We start from the raw sequence: 14,218 nt of genomic DNA, 5'->3' as shown, positions 1-14,218 counted from the left end.
TGAGAACTTGCCCGGCCCTGAAGGCGCCAAACCTGCACAAGCCAGATGCACACCGCCCACCTCCATGGCCCCAACAGGAAGGTTTTCAAACAAACACACGGTCGAGAGACAGTTTCCTCTCACCGTCCACGCGTGATGCAAGCGCCAACGTGCAGAATAAGCCACGCGCGGGGGCTGCTTTCAGGTCATGATGAGAAACAGAAGATAAACAATCCAGCACCTGCCCCCTCCATCCCTACCAGCCCCAGCATCCCGGCTGCGCTTGAGGCCGCAACGTGCTGAGATGGAAGGGGGCCCACGGTGCCCGTGCTCCCCGCCTCGGTGGGTGGCAAAGACCGAGCCAGAGCACACAAAGGATTCCGTTTCTCAGAAGACAGAGCAGGTTCTGAGCTTCTTAAGTATTTCCTTCTGTGCTACCCAAACCAAGAATTTTCAGCATTAAAAAAGGAGGCACACGAGAGAAATCCTTCTAATAAGATTAGGAAGCTCGACTCTAAGGAAGGACGTGGGAAGAGGACGAACATGAGTGATCAAAAGCAGCTGGTGGCGTTTATGTTCTTTTGCAAGAGAAACAAACATGATCTGCTTTCCTGCAAGGTAAGGGGCCTCAACGAGGACGTGGCGGCGTCAGCCACGTGCCCGCGCTCCAGCCCGGCGGTGGCAGCACGCAGGTTCCCACCGCGGAGGACGCGGGGCCAACAGGACAGGAGCTGCTGAGGGGGCGCCCGCACTGCGGCGACCCTGGTGACTCCAGGGAGCCGGGGCGACGCGGATCAGATGTGCTCTCGCCACAGGGCACCTGCCCCGCCCCGCCCCACTGCCCTGGTCCCACTGCCGCAGGCCTCACTCACCAGCCACAGGAAAGCAGACGGGGGCCCCAGAACGCCCCAGCCAGGCCCCCAGGGATTCTAGGAGCCCCCCAGTTACGCTCGGAGGTGTAATGAAAACAGAAAGCTGAGACACTGACAGTGCCAGCAGCCACTACTGAGATGCTCCTGGGAGGGCGGCCTGGCGGCCGGGGCGACACCAGCAGGAGGCCGTGGCAGAAGGGCCAGGGCCCGCCTACCCAGGTTCCAGGTTCACCATCACCGGCCTGCTCTCTGTGTCTCATCAGTAGAACGGAAGTACCCCCGCCTCAACGAGCTTCCACAAAAAGGAAAGAAAACACGGTGTGTGAAAAGCTTCACAAAATAGAGGCCAACGACTTACTGCAGGATGTGCTGGTGTGAAAAGCATTCAAAGCTAAACACACTCTTTCTACATGATTCAGGCATTTAAGGTGAAAACTTATGTCCACACAAAAACATGCACAAGGATGATTACAGCAGCTTTATTCAAAAATGCAACCAAGATGTCCTTCAGTAGGTGATCGATAAATAAGCAGCGATATATCCAGAGAATGGATTTTATTTGATGATAAAAAGAAGGGAGCTCTCAAGCCAAGAAAGGTGAACATTTTAAAATGTCACATACTGTATGATTCTATTTACACAATGTTCTTGCCAAAATTTCCAGGGATGGAGAACAGATTAGGGGTGGGGGTAGGGGGCCAGGGTGGCTTGAGGGGGCAGCCCAAGGAGGCCTTCACGGGTGGAGGGTCAATCCTGCATCTTGAATGAGCGGCACTTACACAAATCTGTGCAGTGATAATCTGACACGCACACACGGTAGGAACATGAGTTGCGGTCTTGATGCTGCACTAGAATCACCTAGGATGCTACCACCCAGGAAGCTGGTGGAAGATGCACGGGGACCCCCCTTTCTACCACTGTCACAACTTCCTGTGCATCTAAAATTGTGTTTTAAAGGACATAAAACTAACCCACCCACCAGGCTCTAGCAGTCTCCTCCTTTCCTGGGAGCTGTTCCCTGGCTTCTCCGGCTTCTTCTCTGTTTGCTTGTTCCCTCTCAACCTCAGGGAGACCCCGGGAGCTCAGAGCCCTGCCCAGCCTACTGCCGCCTCAGCAGTGCCTAGAACAGACGCCCCATAAGAATCTGTGCAACGACCAAGTGAAGGACAAAGTGAGTGAATGAGCTTGGGTTCTTTCTTTCGATTCCTTTCCAGCCTTCCCATCTGCCTAAGTTATGAGCTTGGAACATGTAAACCTTGCCTGAAGGTCAGCCTTTACAAATCCAGAGAGAATATGAGAAAATATTTTCAACAGAATAATAAAAATAACCCACATCAAAATTCATGGGGTAGGCATTTATGAGAAAAACTCTTAGAAAACTACAAGTAGATGGGGATTTCATTAATCCAATAAAGAGTATCTACAAAAGACAAACAGCACACGTGGCACTTAGCGGTGAATTACTGAAGCTGCCTGAGATCTCCTGCGTGAGACAATCACCCGCAAGCAGCCAGGCTCGCCCACGGGGAGACTGCTCTCGCACCAAGGGATTTAGCAGGACTATCAGGTACAGACTCCTAAGTGCATTTCCATAGGCCAGCACCAACACAGAGAAGGTAAAATCCTTGAGAGATACCATTACAACTACATCAAAACAGAAAACACTTGGGCGGGGGGGAATATCTAACAATGCGCAAGACTTCTACCCTAAAAACTACCAAATACTGCTGAGAGAAATTAAAGAAGATCTAAATAAGTGGAAGAATATATAATGTTGTGGTTCAGAAGATGAAATAATGTTAAGGTGTCATTTCTCCCCAAACTGGTTTATAAATTTATTGTAAATTCATTGTAATCCCAACCATATTTCAGCAGATTTTTTGTGTGTAAACTGACAAATTGATTCTGAAACGTATAAGGATATGCAAAGGACCAAAAGGAGCCAGAGAAACTTAAAGAACAATACTCAACCTGGAGGTTTACTACCAGACATCAAAGCACAATAAAGCTGCATCAGTGAAGACAGGGTGGTGCTGGCAGAAAGACAGACGGAACCAATGGGCAGAACAGAGGACAAAGAAGCTGAGCTGCCCATCGGCGGTCACTGACTGACAGTTAAGGCAACGAGACGCACACAGGGAACAGAGGGGTCTTTCCAGAAACGGTGCTGGATCAATGGCACTTTCAATGGGGAAAAATCATCTTGTCACCTGCTTCACTCACACCCGAAATCAACTCCAGGTGCAGGTGACACCCAAATGTAAAAAGTAAAACAATAAATCAGAGAGAAGAGTTCCTCATCTCCAAAGATCAGTTCATCACGACCCACAAAGAGCCGCCATCAAGGTAACAAAGCCGACAGCTGGACCGCACGAAGGTGACAACTCCTGCTCATCCCCAGACACAGGGAGGAGTGAAGAGGGCCCAGGAGAGGACGTCTGCCTCAGGCGTCTCCAACCAAGAGTCCCATCGGCTCAGGGCGGAAACAACCCTCTAAAACCCCCAAACCGGGAGGGCAAGGCGGGAGCAGGCCCTTCACAGAGAGGACACGGAGGCCGGCACCTCACTGGGCTCCGGGGTCTCACACAATGAGCTGGTGCCGCCGTACCCACCACAGTGAGTCAAACCAGAGCCACCAGGTTTTGGTGCAGACCCGGGGGGCCGGGACTCTCCCACAACTGGGGTGGGGGTGGGGGTGCACCCCGGGACAGGCACTGTGGGAACAGGCTCTGTGAGCAGCATTCCACACCTCGACATGCCCACGGAAGCGGGGCCACCGCCCAGCCCGCCCCCACCAGGGACACAGAGCCTACCACCTGCCTATATTCCCTCCAGAACACTCATCACCTGCTGTCCAGGACAGAATTCAAGGATGTGAGGGCTGACTTGAACCCAGGGGTCTCCCCACTCCTTCTGACCTAACGCACACCCCGACTTCTCCAGGTACAAAGCAGGAACTGTCCGCATCCCCACAGGGCTGAGCTACTTGAGATCAGGAAGGAATGGAGAACCTCAGAGCGAACAGGCTGCTCTCCTGGTCTCATGGGTCGGCGCCAGCAGCTCTGGAAGGCACGGGGCTTCAGCAGAGAGCCACGGGGACGTGCCACCCTTGGCCCAAGCCTGGGCCTCCCCGCTGCTGAGCCGCTGACCCCACTGCGGCTTGGCCGGCAGCTGGACAAGCCTCACCATCACACAGCTCCTGCCAAACCACAGGTGATTTCTCAAAGCTGTCAAGCGAACACGAGGAACATAGAGAGCTACGTTTACACAAGGTAAATAGCACAAATCCCAATACCCAACCAAAGGCCCTCCGTCAGAAAAGGACCGGGAGACTTGAGGGCAGCCTCCTGGGACTAACGACGATCCTGGGCGGGGAGGGAGTCCCGGCAGTCGACGGACCCCTGAGCGACGACCGCTCCCCCCGGCCCAGGGAGACTTGCTCCCGGGAGCCTTCCTCCAGGACAGCCTCTTCTGGACACAAGGCAAGGGGAGCTCTGGCCTCTTCTGGGACATCCCCGTGTACTTCCTGCCTTGATTTCCCGAAAGCTCACCTTCTGCCCACGTATTTGTTTCTTAAGCAGCAACAGCAGGGGTCCCACGGTGGGGGGGGGCGGGACACGACATCACTACCAGACCGTGACCCTGGAGATAAGACACCAATGACCGGTGTCCTCCTCCAAAGGCTGCTCCACTAGGGAATGGGGGTCGGGGGGGCGTAGGAAAGAGGGGAAAGGGAGGCTTTTACTTTCATTTTTTGAAAAAATTCATGCTAAAAGTTAGCTTTCACTGCCTAGAGTCTATAAATAAGATTCTGTAACCATACCGTGGAATATTAGGGGCACGCTGGAAGTAGCTCATTTCAAATAGGAAAATGGTTTGTGTTCACCCAGTTCTGGAAGCCAGTTTTCAATTGCTTAAAATAGTCATGGTATTTTACCAAGGTAATTACACTCTTAGCTATCAGTAACAATTAAATCCTTAGACTGGAGATGCTTAATAAGGTCTCAAAATAAAATCACACATTCCAAGCACTGTACTCTGAAATGTCAAACACACAAATAGGGCCCTCGATGGGACACAGGAGCGAGAGCCCCGTCAGCGCACCTGGCCCAGCGCCGCAGCAGAGGGCGGGACACCGCACTCGCCACGCCCTGCCCCAGGGAGCTGGTCTGGGGGCTCCCAGAGGGGTGGGGGTGTCTCCCAAGAAAGACAGGGGAAGATCAGCAACCAAAGCATCCTCGAGACCTGACAGCTGCCACCCTGGAGGTGCCTCGAACAGGAAGCACGCAGACCACGAGGGAGCCGCCGTGCGAACCCACGGGGCCACCGAGGGGTGGGGTGGGGGGGCGCGGACGTGCTCGGCTCCAACCAGGAAGCGGCAGCCTGGCCGCCCTCTGCAGACCGGCCCGATGAACAGCTTAATCATGCGGCTGGCAAGATGGACCCCGCGCGCCTGACCCGGCCATCGACCCGTTGCAAACATGCCTCCGAGCCATACATAGTTGGTGTAAGTCATCCGTCAGTGCCAGGCAATCGATACCCGCCCCCCCACCTCTCTCTAAGAGCTACGCCTGTCAGCGCAGCGGGCCAGGGCCAGGACCGAATTAGACCAAAAAGCGCCATCAGCTTCCAACCTGCTGAGCAGGGGGAAGAGAGGAGTGGAAGTTTCCTGCCTCGGGAGCCCAGAGCAGTGACCTTCAAGGACAGAAACGGCCCAAGAAGGAAGCCAGGCACAAGCGCACGATCACGGAGGTGCAGATGGATACCGAGGGCGCGGACTCCGCGGCGTTGGAGATACGCGGCCCCGCTGAGGAGCCGCCCGGTGCACCAGGGCTCCCAGCAGGGGATCTGTCCCAGTGAACCGATGCAATCCTGGTAAAGCAGAGCAGGGGGCCGAGCCGCCAGGCTGCCAATCCTGCCCACAGGACACCCGCCGGGCAGCACGGGCACTAGAAGTGGACGACACGGACAAGACCGACGGGCCCCGCACGAGGACAGCTCGCAAACTCACCAGGCATGTCCCCTGTGGGGCCGCCTGCAAGGCTGGTGTCGAGGTCGGCCAAGCCTGACCCCAGGAAGCTCGAGTAACGTGACACACACGGCAGGGGACGTGCTGGAGAGGCCGGGAGACGGCGGGCTTTCAGCAGCCGGAATGTGACCTGCCTCCTAAAAGCTTCATAACCGGGAGGTCCCAGGTTTTTATCAAACGATCAAAACAGGCAAACAGTTGTCAGACTTGACTCCTGAAACTTCCCAGGGGGACGCCCCTGCCCCCAGCCCGCCGCCCCCGCCCCGCCAGGTCAGCGCGCCCGCCTGGCAGCTCACTATCAGCCTGTGGGCAGGTGGGAGGAGTCCGCCAGCATCTGGACAGCCCCGACCCTCGCCCAGAGAGCATCTGGGGACAGTTTCTGCCTTTTTCCTTCCTTGTCTTCTGAAATTTCAGCATCCAAGGCAACATTTTAAATAATGCTCTCTCACACAAAAACCTTAATTCATGCTCCAGCGAGCTCTGCTTATCGAGCCAGACGTCAGAGCCCCTCAGGCTCAGCACAGTGAGTGAAAACCCAGCCCCCCAGACGGAGCTGGGAGCAGGAACGCATCCCGCCCGGTGCACCTGCACACAGGTGGCAGTTTCCCACTGCGGTCTACCCTGCGCTCCGAAGGAAGGAAAGGCTGCGCCTGCCCACCAGGCCGGAGGGAGGGCTGACCCCACCGTGAGACACAGGGGGTCGGGGCTGACACCCCGATACCCCAGGTCGGTGCATGAAGGCCCCGGGCTCTGCCCTTCACAAGGAGGAGAGGCCCAGCAGGGAAACCCAGGGTCTGCATTTCAGAACCCTCCTGGCAATACAGGGTAAAAATGCGCAGGCTGGCTAAACCGCCAAGATGCTCTCCTTTGCTGAGAGGAGAGCTCAGTCTGATCTGAGCCGTGGCTCACAGGCAGCGCCGTGTGTGTCTAACTGATCGAGAAGTGAGGACACAGGTCACTGGTGGTTCTGGGTGCACCGCACTTGGCAAAGACCCTGGCAAACGTGGGGGCCTGGAGAGAAGACTAAGCGTGGACACGGCAGGGACGGGCTGGGAGCTGCTGGCCCGGAAGGCAGGCCCCCTGCGGCAGGCGCCCCGTACCTTCGTCAGCAGCAGGACCCGCTTCTGCAGCCGCCGGGCCAGGGCCTCATGCATCTCCCGCTTCTTCCTCTCCTCCAGCAGCTGGCTGCTGAGCTGGCGGACCTCCTCCTGGAGCTGCAGCCGGGCCTTCTCCAGCCCCCGGGCACTGCAAGAGGCAAAAGGGCAGAGTGATGAGGCCTGGCCCCCAGGACAACACCCAGCGACGGCCCCCCCAGGCCCAGCACGGCCCACGTCACTCAGGTCCCAAAATAGAGCCGCACGTGCAACCAGCCCGCTGTCACTTCCTCACTTCTGAATAGCTACTTAAAGCCTTTCAGGAGTTTCTGGATTTCAAAGAGACGCCCAGGGTGATCCCAGAACACGGAAGGCACGGGGGAGGGAAGCTCAACTCCACACACAATGGGGAAAATTGCCAGCAGCGCGGGCTTCGGGAGGGCGCCTCTGAATGAGCTAAATTACCAGGGCAGGCACTTCCCATCCGAACCGCAGTCGGCCACAGATGCGCAGCTCTGTGCGGCGGCGCGGGGACGTCAAGTACCAGCCCAGGGTGGGCCTCTTCCACAGACGTCCTGCAGAGTCGAGCCCCCGCAGAGCTCTGACAGCAGGGGGCAGACCCTGGGGCACCCGCTTCCCTCCACGCGGCCAGCGCCCTGCGTCAGTTCACACACTTGACGCTGCTCTCCGGTTACCGTGACAGCCTCTCGCCTGGGCAGCCTCCGGTGCCACCAAGCCGTCCCTCAGACTGCAGATCGGGTGGGCACCCATGGGCTCATATGCCAGCTTCCTGGCAGGGCACCTTCAGAGTTTGGTCTTTGCCGCTCTTTCCCTCAAAACTCCATCAGTCCTTCACAACCTGTAGGGACCGTCCTCTGCCCTGGCCTGTTCCCACACAGGCTTCAGGAACCCGCGTCCTGCCCCACCTACACGGGAGGTGCCCACCCACAGACACCCCCCGGCTTTTTGGGGGGACGGTGATCAGGAGAGCTCCCGGGAGGGAGGACGCCCCAGGAAAAGGAGGCGCTAACCCCACGGGCGGGTGGGCGGGCGAACCGTGAAGCATGGGCCGAACATGCCGTGTCCACGCCATTCTTTCAAGCAGAGGAAACTTCTTTCCAAGACAAACCTTTAATATTCTGCTTCTGTATTTTTCTTTTGAGAGCTTATCAGGATTATATTACAAGGTGCTATTTGTAACATTTAGCTGGGGTGACGCCCAATGACAACGAGATGACTTCGAAAATATAAAGGTTGGAGCTGAGGGGTTACAGGCAACACCACCTGCATCTTGTATCATTCCTGGCGTCGAGTCATCTCCTTTTTTGCTTTGATTACACGATTTCAAGAAGCCCTTAATCCACAGGGACGGCCGGCGATGCTTTCTTTGGAAGTGGTCTCCGCTGTGCTCATTGTTTCTGTCTCACATCTGAGCGCGTATGGGCTTATCTTTTATCGTGATTTAGTGTGATTCTTTAAACAGCTAACTATAATTTGAGAGTAAACGTGGGCGGGACTTTGTAAGAGACGCAGAGAACGCCTGGTCTCAGAGCCGAGCAGCGTTCTCACCCGGGGCCCCGCGCCTCACCCCTCGCAGCCGCCTCAGAAAGCCTTCCTCTAAGAGCGAGTCCCCCTGCACAGCTGGCCGAGGGCCCCTGCCTCCTCTACGTGCTTCGCAACCAAAGACGTAAAATAGAATAAAACAAAACAAGTACAAGTATTCACTCAAACAGACGTTTAAAGAGACCATTTTGAGTTCTAGTTCAATTTAAAACTATTCATAGGCCAATTTAATAGTCAAGGACCGTGAAATCGACTCTGGAATCACTGACTTCAGGTGGGCAAGTGCATAGCGTTCTGAATCACTGCTCCGCCGTGTGATTTAAGTAGAGGAACTCGGGTTCCCTTGTCCAAGCCGCCGAGGCCAGGTGGCAGCAGCCAACGCCAGCTTGCAGGGGACGGGGCTGCTCTGAGCACGAGCTTTCTGGGGACAGCCCTGGTGGGAACTGACGAACCCCAAGACCCACGGTTTCGGGAGCACGGTGTCCCCACACAGAGGTCTGGAGGCCTCCTCCCCAAGGGCAGGTATGAAGGCCACAGGGAACTGCTGTCCACCTGCAGAGAGCTGGAGACCCTGACTCCTGGGGCCTGGCCCAGGGCACACCTCACCTGCACCTGGCCTGTCACCGCCAGCTCACTGTGTGGGCCCCTAAAACGCGGGTGGGCCTGAGGCCCCAGACCAGGCCCAAGATGTCATAAGAACAAGTATGTCAAGTGCAGGACACAGCGCCAGTCACATGTCCAGCAGCTCCCACAGGAGACGACCGAGCCTTTCGGGGCTTGGGGCTTGGCCCAGGTGGGCACAGCTCCTGCCCGCTTAGAAAAACCACCTGTCCCTCCCCACGTGAAATGCTTTTCAAGAAACCAAGATGGGAGGCAATGAAGCAGAGGACACCCAACCCCAGGCACCAGCAAGCAGCTCTGGGAGGGCAGCCCCCTGGCAGGCTGGCCCGAGTGGCACTCGGCCCGGGCTGGGGTCTCCTGGGGTCTCCAGTGGAGGCGCTCCATCCTCAGGCTCGCCAGCCCCGTGTCACCCCGAGTTCCAAGGCCTGCCATGAGGCCTAACGTTCCATCAGTACTCAGTTTTTCTTAAAGCTGGACGAGACCTAAAAATCCAACCTGGGCAGCTTACAGGAGGCGGTGCTGCTGGCACTGCCCACAGAGCGCTGCTTGGGCCGCCGCAGCCTGGCTCTGACTCTCCTGAGGCCCGGCGACAAACTGGCCCAGCCCCGAGAGACAGCAGGGGTCAAGCGGCACCACGGGCCCCAGCCCCCAGGCTCTCGTCCTGACCGGTGCGGGTCTCGGGAGAGACGCCGTGCGTTCTGCGGAGCAGAGGCTTCCCACGCGGCGCGGCGCACTGGTAAGGGAAGAGGAGAAAGAGGTGCCCGGATGACTTCAGGGGGCCGCTGGGGTCCCCTGAAACCGTTCCATCTGGAGCAGCGGGACCCACGCCTCTGCGGGGGCACCGCTGCTGTCGGGCCTGCGCCAGCCGGAGTCGGTGCTGCCGGGAGGGGAAGGGCTGCCCCAGCGCCACCGGCAGGAAAGGAAGCGGCAGGAGCCCCTCTTCCGGGAGGAGGACGGGGCACGGGGCTCCCTCCCCACGGCCTTGCGTCTCTCCCCCCGGCGCCCCTCCGCGCGGACTGCAAAGGCCGCCGGCTGGCGAAGCAGAGCTGGGAAAGGGAGGCTGGAGCACAGGACTGCCACGGGCAGAAGACGGACGAGAAGCAGCGAATACGTGACCAGCTCGGGAGGGAGGGAAAGCAGGGAAGGACCCAGAGGCTAGAGCAGAGCAGGGCAGAGGCGCTGTTCACGTGAGAGGGCGCCGCACCGCCCCAGAGGGCAGCACGAGGGGGTCTGAAGCCGCTGGGCGTGCGCCAGGGGCCAGGAGGGGCCAGAGGGCGCAGGCAGAAAGGGGAGGAAGAGCAACCAAGAAGGGCCGCGTGGAGAGGGCAGGAGAGAGCGAGAGGGGAAAAGGCGGCGAGCAGAGACGAGGACCTCTGAGAACAACGCAGGTGCAGGGGGCGGCCCAGGAGGCGCTGGCTTTGGTCTACAGGTTCTCGGGGGAGCGGCAAGAGCTCAGGGTGCGCTCGAGGGGGTGACCCCGCAGGGTGGGGACGTCCCGGTGGGCGGGAGAGGAGGGGCCGTGAACAGCCGGGCCTCGGGGGACAAGGGGTGGACGAACTGGCGCAAACAGGGCCTGGTCTTCCACAGGAGTGTGGTTTTCTGACGTTTCCAAGAACTCCCCCCGAAGTGTCCCAAAGTGGTTTTTCACAACACCCGCCAACGGGCGGCCCTCCCTGTCCTCGTGTGCCGGGGGGTGAGAGCACACCTGCAGCCTCTCCAGAGAGGGCCTCCTGCAGCCTGGGCCGCAGGCCCGTCGGCCACCGCTCTGCGAACAGAGGCCTGTGGGTCCCCGAGCCCTGGAGGCCCGACCCAGAGCGCCAGCACCACACGGCCGCCTCTTCCCTGCGGAACGCCCTCTCGTTCAATCGCGGCCTTCCTTGTGAAGTAAAGAGGAGAAAACCCGTAAGAAATGACACCTCTGGTTCCGTGCTTACGTTGAACCCCGAGGTCAGTGGCATTTCCGTGAACCTCTGGGAGTTCAAAATGAGGCCCTCAGTTCTCAGAGGAGAGGGCGGCACGTTCATCCATCAGTACCTTTCTGAGCTGGCGTCTGCGGAAGGAAGGAAGGAAGGCCTGAGCTTTTGAGAACCCCTCTGCGCTGTGACGGGCCGCTGCAGCCCACTGTAATGTCGTCTTCATCAGAAAACCCCCAGCCCAAGGAGATCCACTTTCAAGGAAGGATGAAAGGACACGCACGCTGTGACGCCGCAGGCAACACCTGAACGACCTTCTCTCTCTGCGCGCGGTTCCGCCCGGCCCCCCCACGGCGCACCCGCCCTCCACATCCACCTCCTCCCAGCTCCAGCCGCCACCGCGGCATCCCCGTGCCAAGGGGCGTGCCGTGACACTCGCCTGCGGGGCAGGAGGCCCAAAGGGCTGGCCAGCGCCTCTAGGAAGCACGCGGACGGGGCGGGGCAACCGACCCCAGGAAGGACCGCCCCGCTGTGCGGAGCCCTCGCTCCGAGCTGGTGTGGGCCGGGGGCCTGGCACCCAGTCTTGCCTGGAAGGTCAGCACGAGGGCGGAAACACCCGGCAGCCGCGGCCGGGCCCACGTTCAAACCAAGAACAGCTCTGAGGCGAGCAAACCTGCGGTCGGTGACATGTGGTTGAGACGTTCACGCGGACACACGGGATTAGGCAAGACCTTTATTTCTGACGACTGCCCAAGAGTACTTCCCCGAGAGCCCGCGGTTACCCACCCGGCGCCCTGCGGGTTGAGATGTGGACACGACTGCACGTGCACACTGATTCCTGGTGGCTACACCTTCGCAGGAAACTAGGATGATATTAATAAAATTTAATTCACACTTCTGCAAAGTCCCTAAGGCTTCCTTACGCTTGGGGCTCTGAGGAGCAGAGATCAAACCCACCGCACACGTGCTCTCCAAGTGTCCCCGTCCCACAGATAGGTGATCAAGCCTCGGGGGCTGCCACTGACTCGAGGCCCCTCCGCCCCGACCAGGACACGGCGCCCGACCTCCAGTCTCTCCAGTTCGGTGCCCCGTGTGCCCCGGCCACCAGGCGGGACAAGCCAAGCCACCACCAAGTAGGTGACTCACTGTGTGTGTGTCTGTCTGGGGCGTGAGGGCTCGAGGCCGGCCACAGAGCCACCCGGAGGAGGAGGACAGCGGGCCTTGGTGCCACCACCGCTCCTCAGGGAAGCCTCCGAAACTGAAAATTCTCCACGCCCGCCTGTGGAGAGAGCGAAAGGAAGGGCCGTGGAAAGGACAGGGCAGAGCAGAAAAGGGCGGGCAAGAGCCGGCTGACCCGACACGACACGGGGCTGCGGCCGGCGTGCGTGCAGGACTCGGGACACGACACGGGGCTGCGGCTGGCGTGCGTGCGGGACTCGGGACACGACACGGGGCTGTGGCCGGCGTGTGTGCGGGACTCAGGACACGACACGGGGCTGCGGCGTGCGTGCAGGACTCGGGACACGACACGGGGCTGCGGCGTGCGTGCAGGACTCGGGACACGACACGGGGCTGCGGCGTGCGTGCAGGACTCGGGACACGACTGAGCTGCAGCACGTACCGAACGGAGGTCAGGGCTTCAGCTGAGAGCAAGGTCACCACCAGCTCGATGGGCAGGGCTGCCAAGACGCCCTGTGGCAGCAGGCGAAGCGGGGAGAAGCCGGCAGGGATGAGACCCGGCCAGACGGAGCCCCGGGGGTGCAGCGCCGTGGGTGCCAGGCCATCCAAGGGCACGGTGAGGACGCTCGGGACTCACTGGCTGTGAAGGACAGGGCAGGGGCACGGAGGACACAGGGCAGGGGCACGGAGGACACAGGACGCACATCTGGCCTCCAGGTGGCCAGATCCCAGTGAGAAATCTCTCTCAGAGCTGCCCGAGGACGGGAAGGGCTGCTTGGAGAGCGGCCGGCCTCCAGCCAGAAGGGCTTCAGCTACGGGCTGGCCGCCTCCTCGGGAGGGAACCGGCAGGGGCGCTGCACTGCTGGGGGCGCCCACGCAACGCAGACTTCCTCACTGCTAAGACTCGGCGCTTACTTCTGGAAGCCATGGCCTGGCGGAGAAACAGTGGATGGAGGGACACCGCAAAGCAGCAGACCACACGCTGACCGGCAAGGGGGGGCCACACGGCCTCCCTCGTACGCGCACCTCCCGTTTCCTCCGATCAAGGCTTCGGTTCCCCAAATTCTCTCCACCAGCACCCTGAGCGCAGGCCCTGGTGGTTTTCTAAGGAAGCGGGGCTATGGTGCCAGCAGCGGGAGCAGAGGCCCCACGCGCCATCCTGCACGAAGCCCACGGGCCCTCTGGTGGTCCCCACGTTCCGGTCCTGAAGGCAGCCCGGGCAGCTGCGCAACACCAAAACGGCAGCAAGGGCGCCCGCAGCCGGGACCCGTGTGCTCGCCCAGCTGTGCCTCATCTCGGCGCTTTGCAGGATGCATTTGCGGGAAAGACAAGAGGGGCCAGGGTGGGCACGGGCCACAGACAAGAGGGGCCAGGGTGGGCAGGGCCACCACCCGCACAGAACCGCTTCTGGAGCAAAGACCCTCTAAGGGAGCTGCTGCAGATACAGACCAGGAAGGGTCAGTATGCGAATGGGGTCTCGAGACGACGAGAACCCACCCAGATCAGCACAGGAAACAGGTGGGACTGAAGGAACCCGGAAGTGGGCTCCACACGGAGGGAAGGACAGGACCCCACCAGGGAGGGAGGGCTGGATGCCCCCGACCTCCGGGGGTCTGCTCCCGCTCCACTCCCCTCACCCCTGCCCCCAAGGGCGTCACCGCTGACAGCCGTGCACGTTGAGCCCCGGACTCACCCTCGACAGCCCCCCTTCCCTTCCACCAGGGCTCTGTAGACCTGACAGCCCCACGCACGCTGAGCACAGGCTCCCCGCGTCTGCACCCCCAGACCTGGTCCAGGCCGCCCCTCCTCACTGGCCCCCACGGCTGCCTGCTCCCCCATCACCCCTCCTGACCGAACATACAAACCTCACCTGTCACGAGGCTCCCCTTTAGCCACTCCACAGCCTCCTGCATTCGAAGGACAGCCCAGGCCAAGGCCAGACCCAGCTTCACTCAGCCGCAGGGAGCC

The 14,218-nt window shown here is 59.8% G+C and overlaps 1 protein-coding gene across 6 annotated transcripts in view; it reads right to left on the bottom strand.

Moving 5' to 3' along the window:
• Nucleotides 1-14,218, bottom strand: part of MAD1L1 (mitotic arrest deficient 1 like 1) — a 331,750-nt gene that overhangs the window by 164,893 nt on the left and 152,639 nt on the right. For all 6 annotated transcript variants that reach the window (XM_082430575.1, XM_082430571.1, XM_082430573.1 and 3 more), the window contains one exon: nt 6,981-7,125. In XM_082430575.1, the coding sequence (XP_082286701.1) occupies nt 6,981-7,125 (145 nt within the window). The remainder of the gene's footprint in view (nt 1-6,980; nt 7,126-14,218) is intronic.

Source organism: Balaenoptera physalus (genome assembly GCF_965194825.1).
Source record: "Balaenoptera physalus genome assembly, chromosome: 16".
Lineage (NCBI taxonomy): Eukaryota > Metazoa > Chordata > Mammalia > Artiodactyla > Balaenopteridae > Balaenoptera > Balaenoptera physalus.
This window is presented reverse-complemented; position numbering and strand designations above follow the sequence as displayed.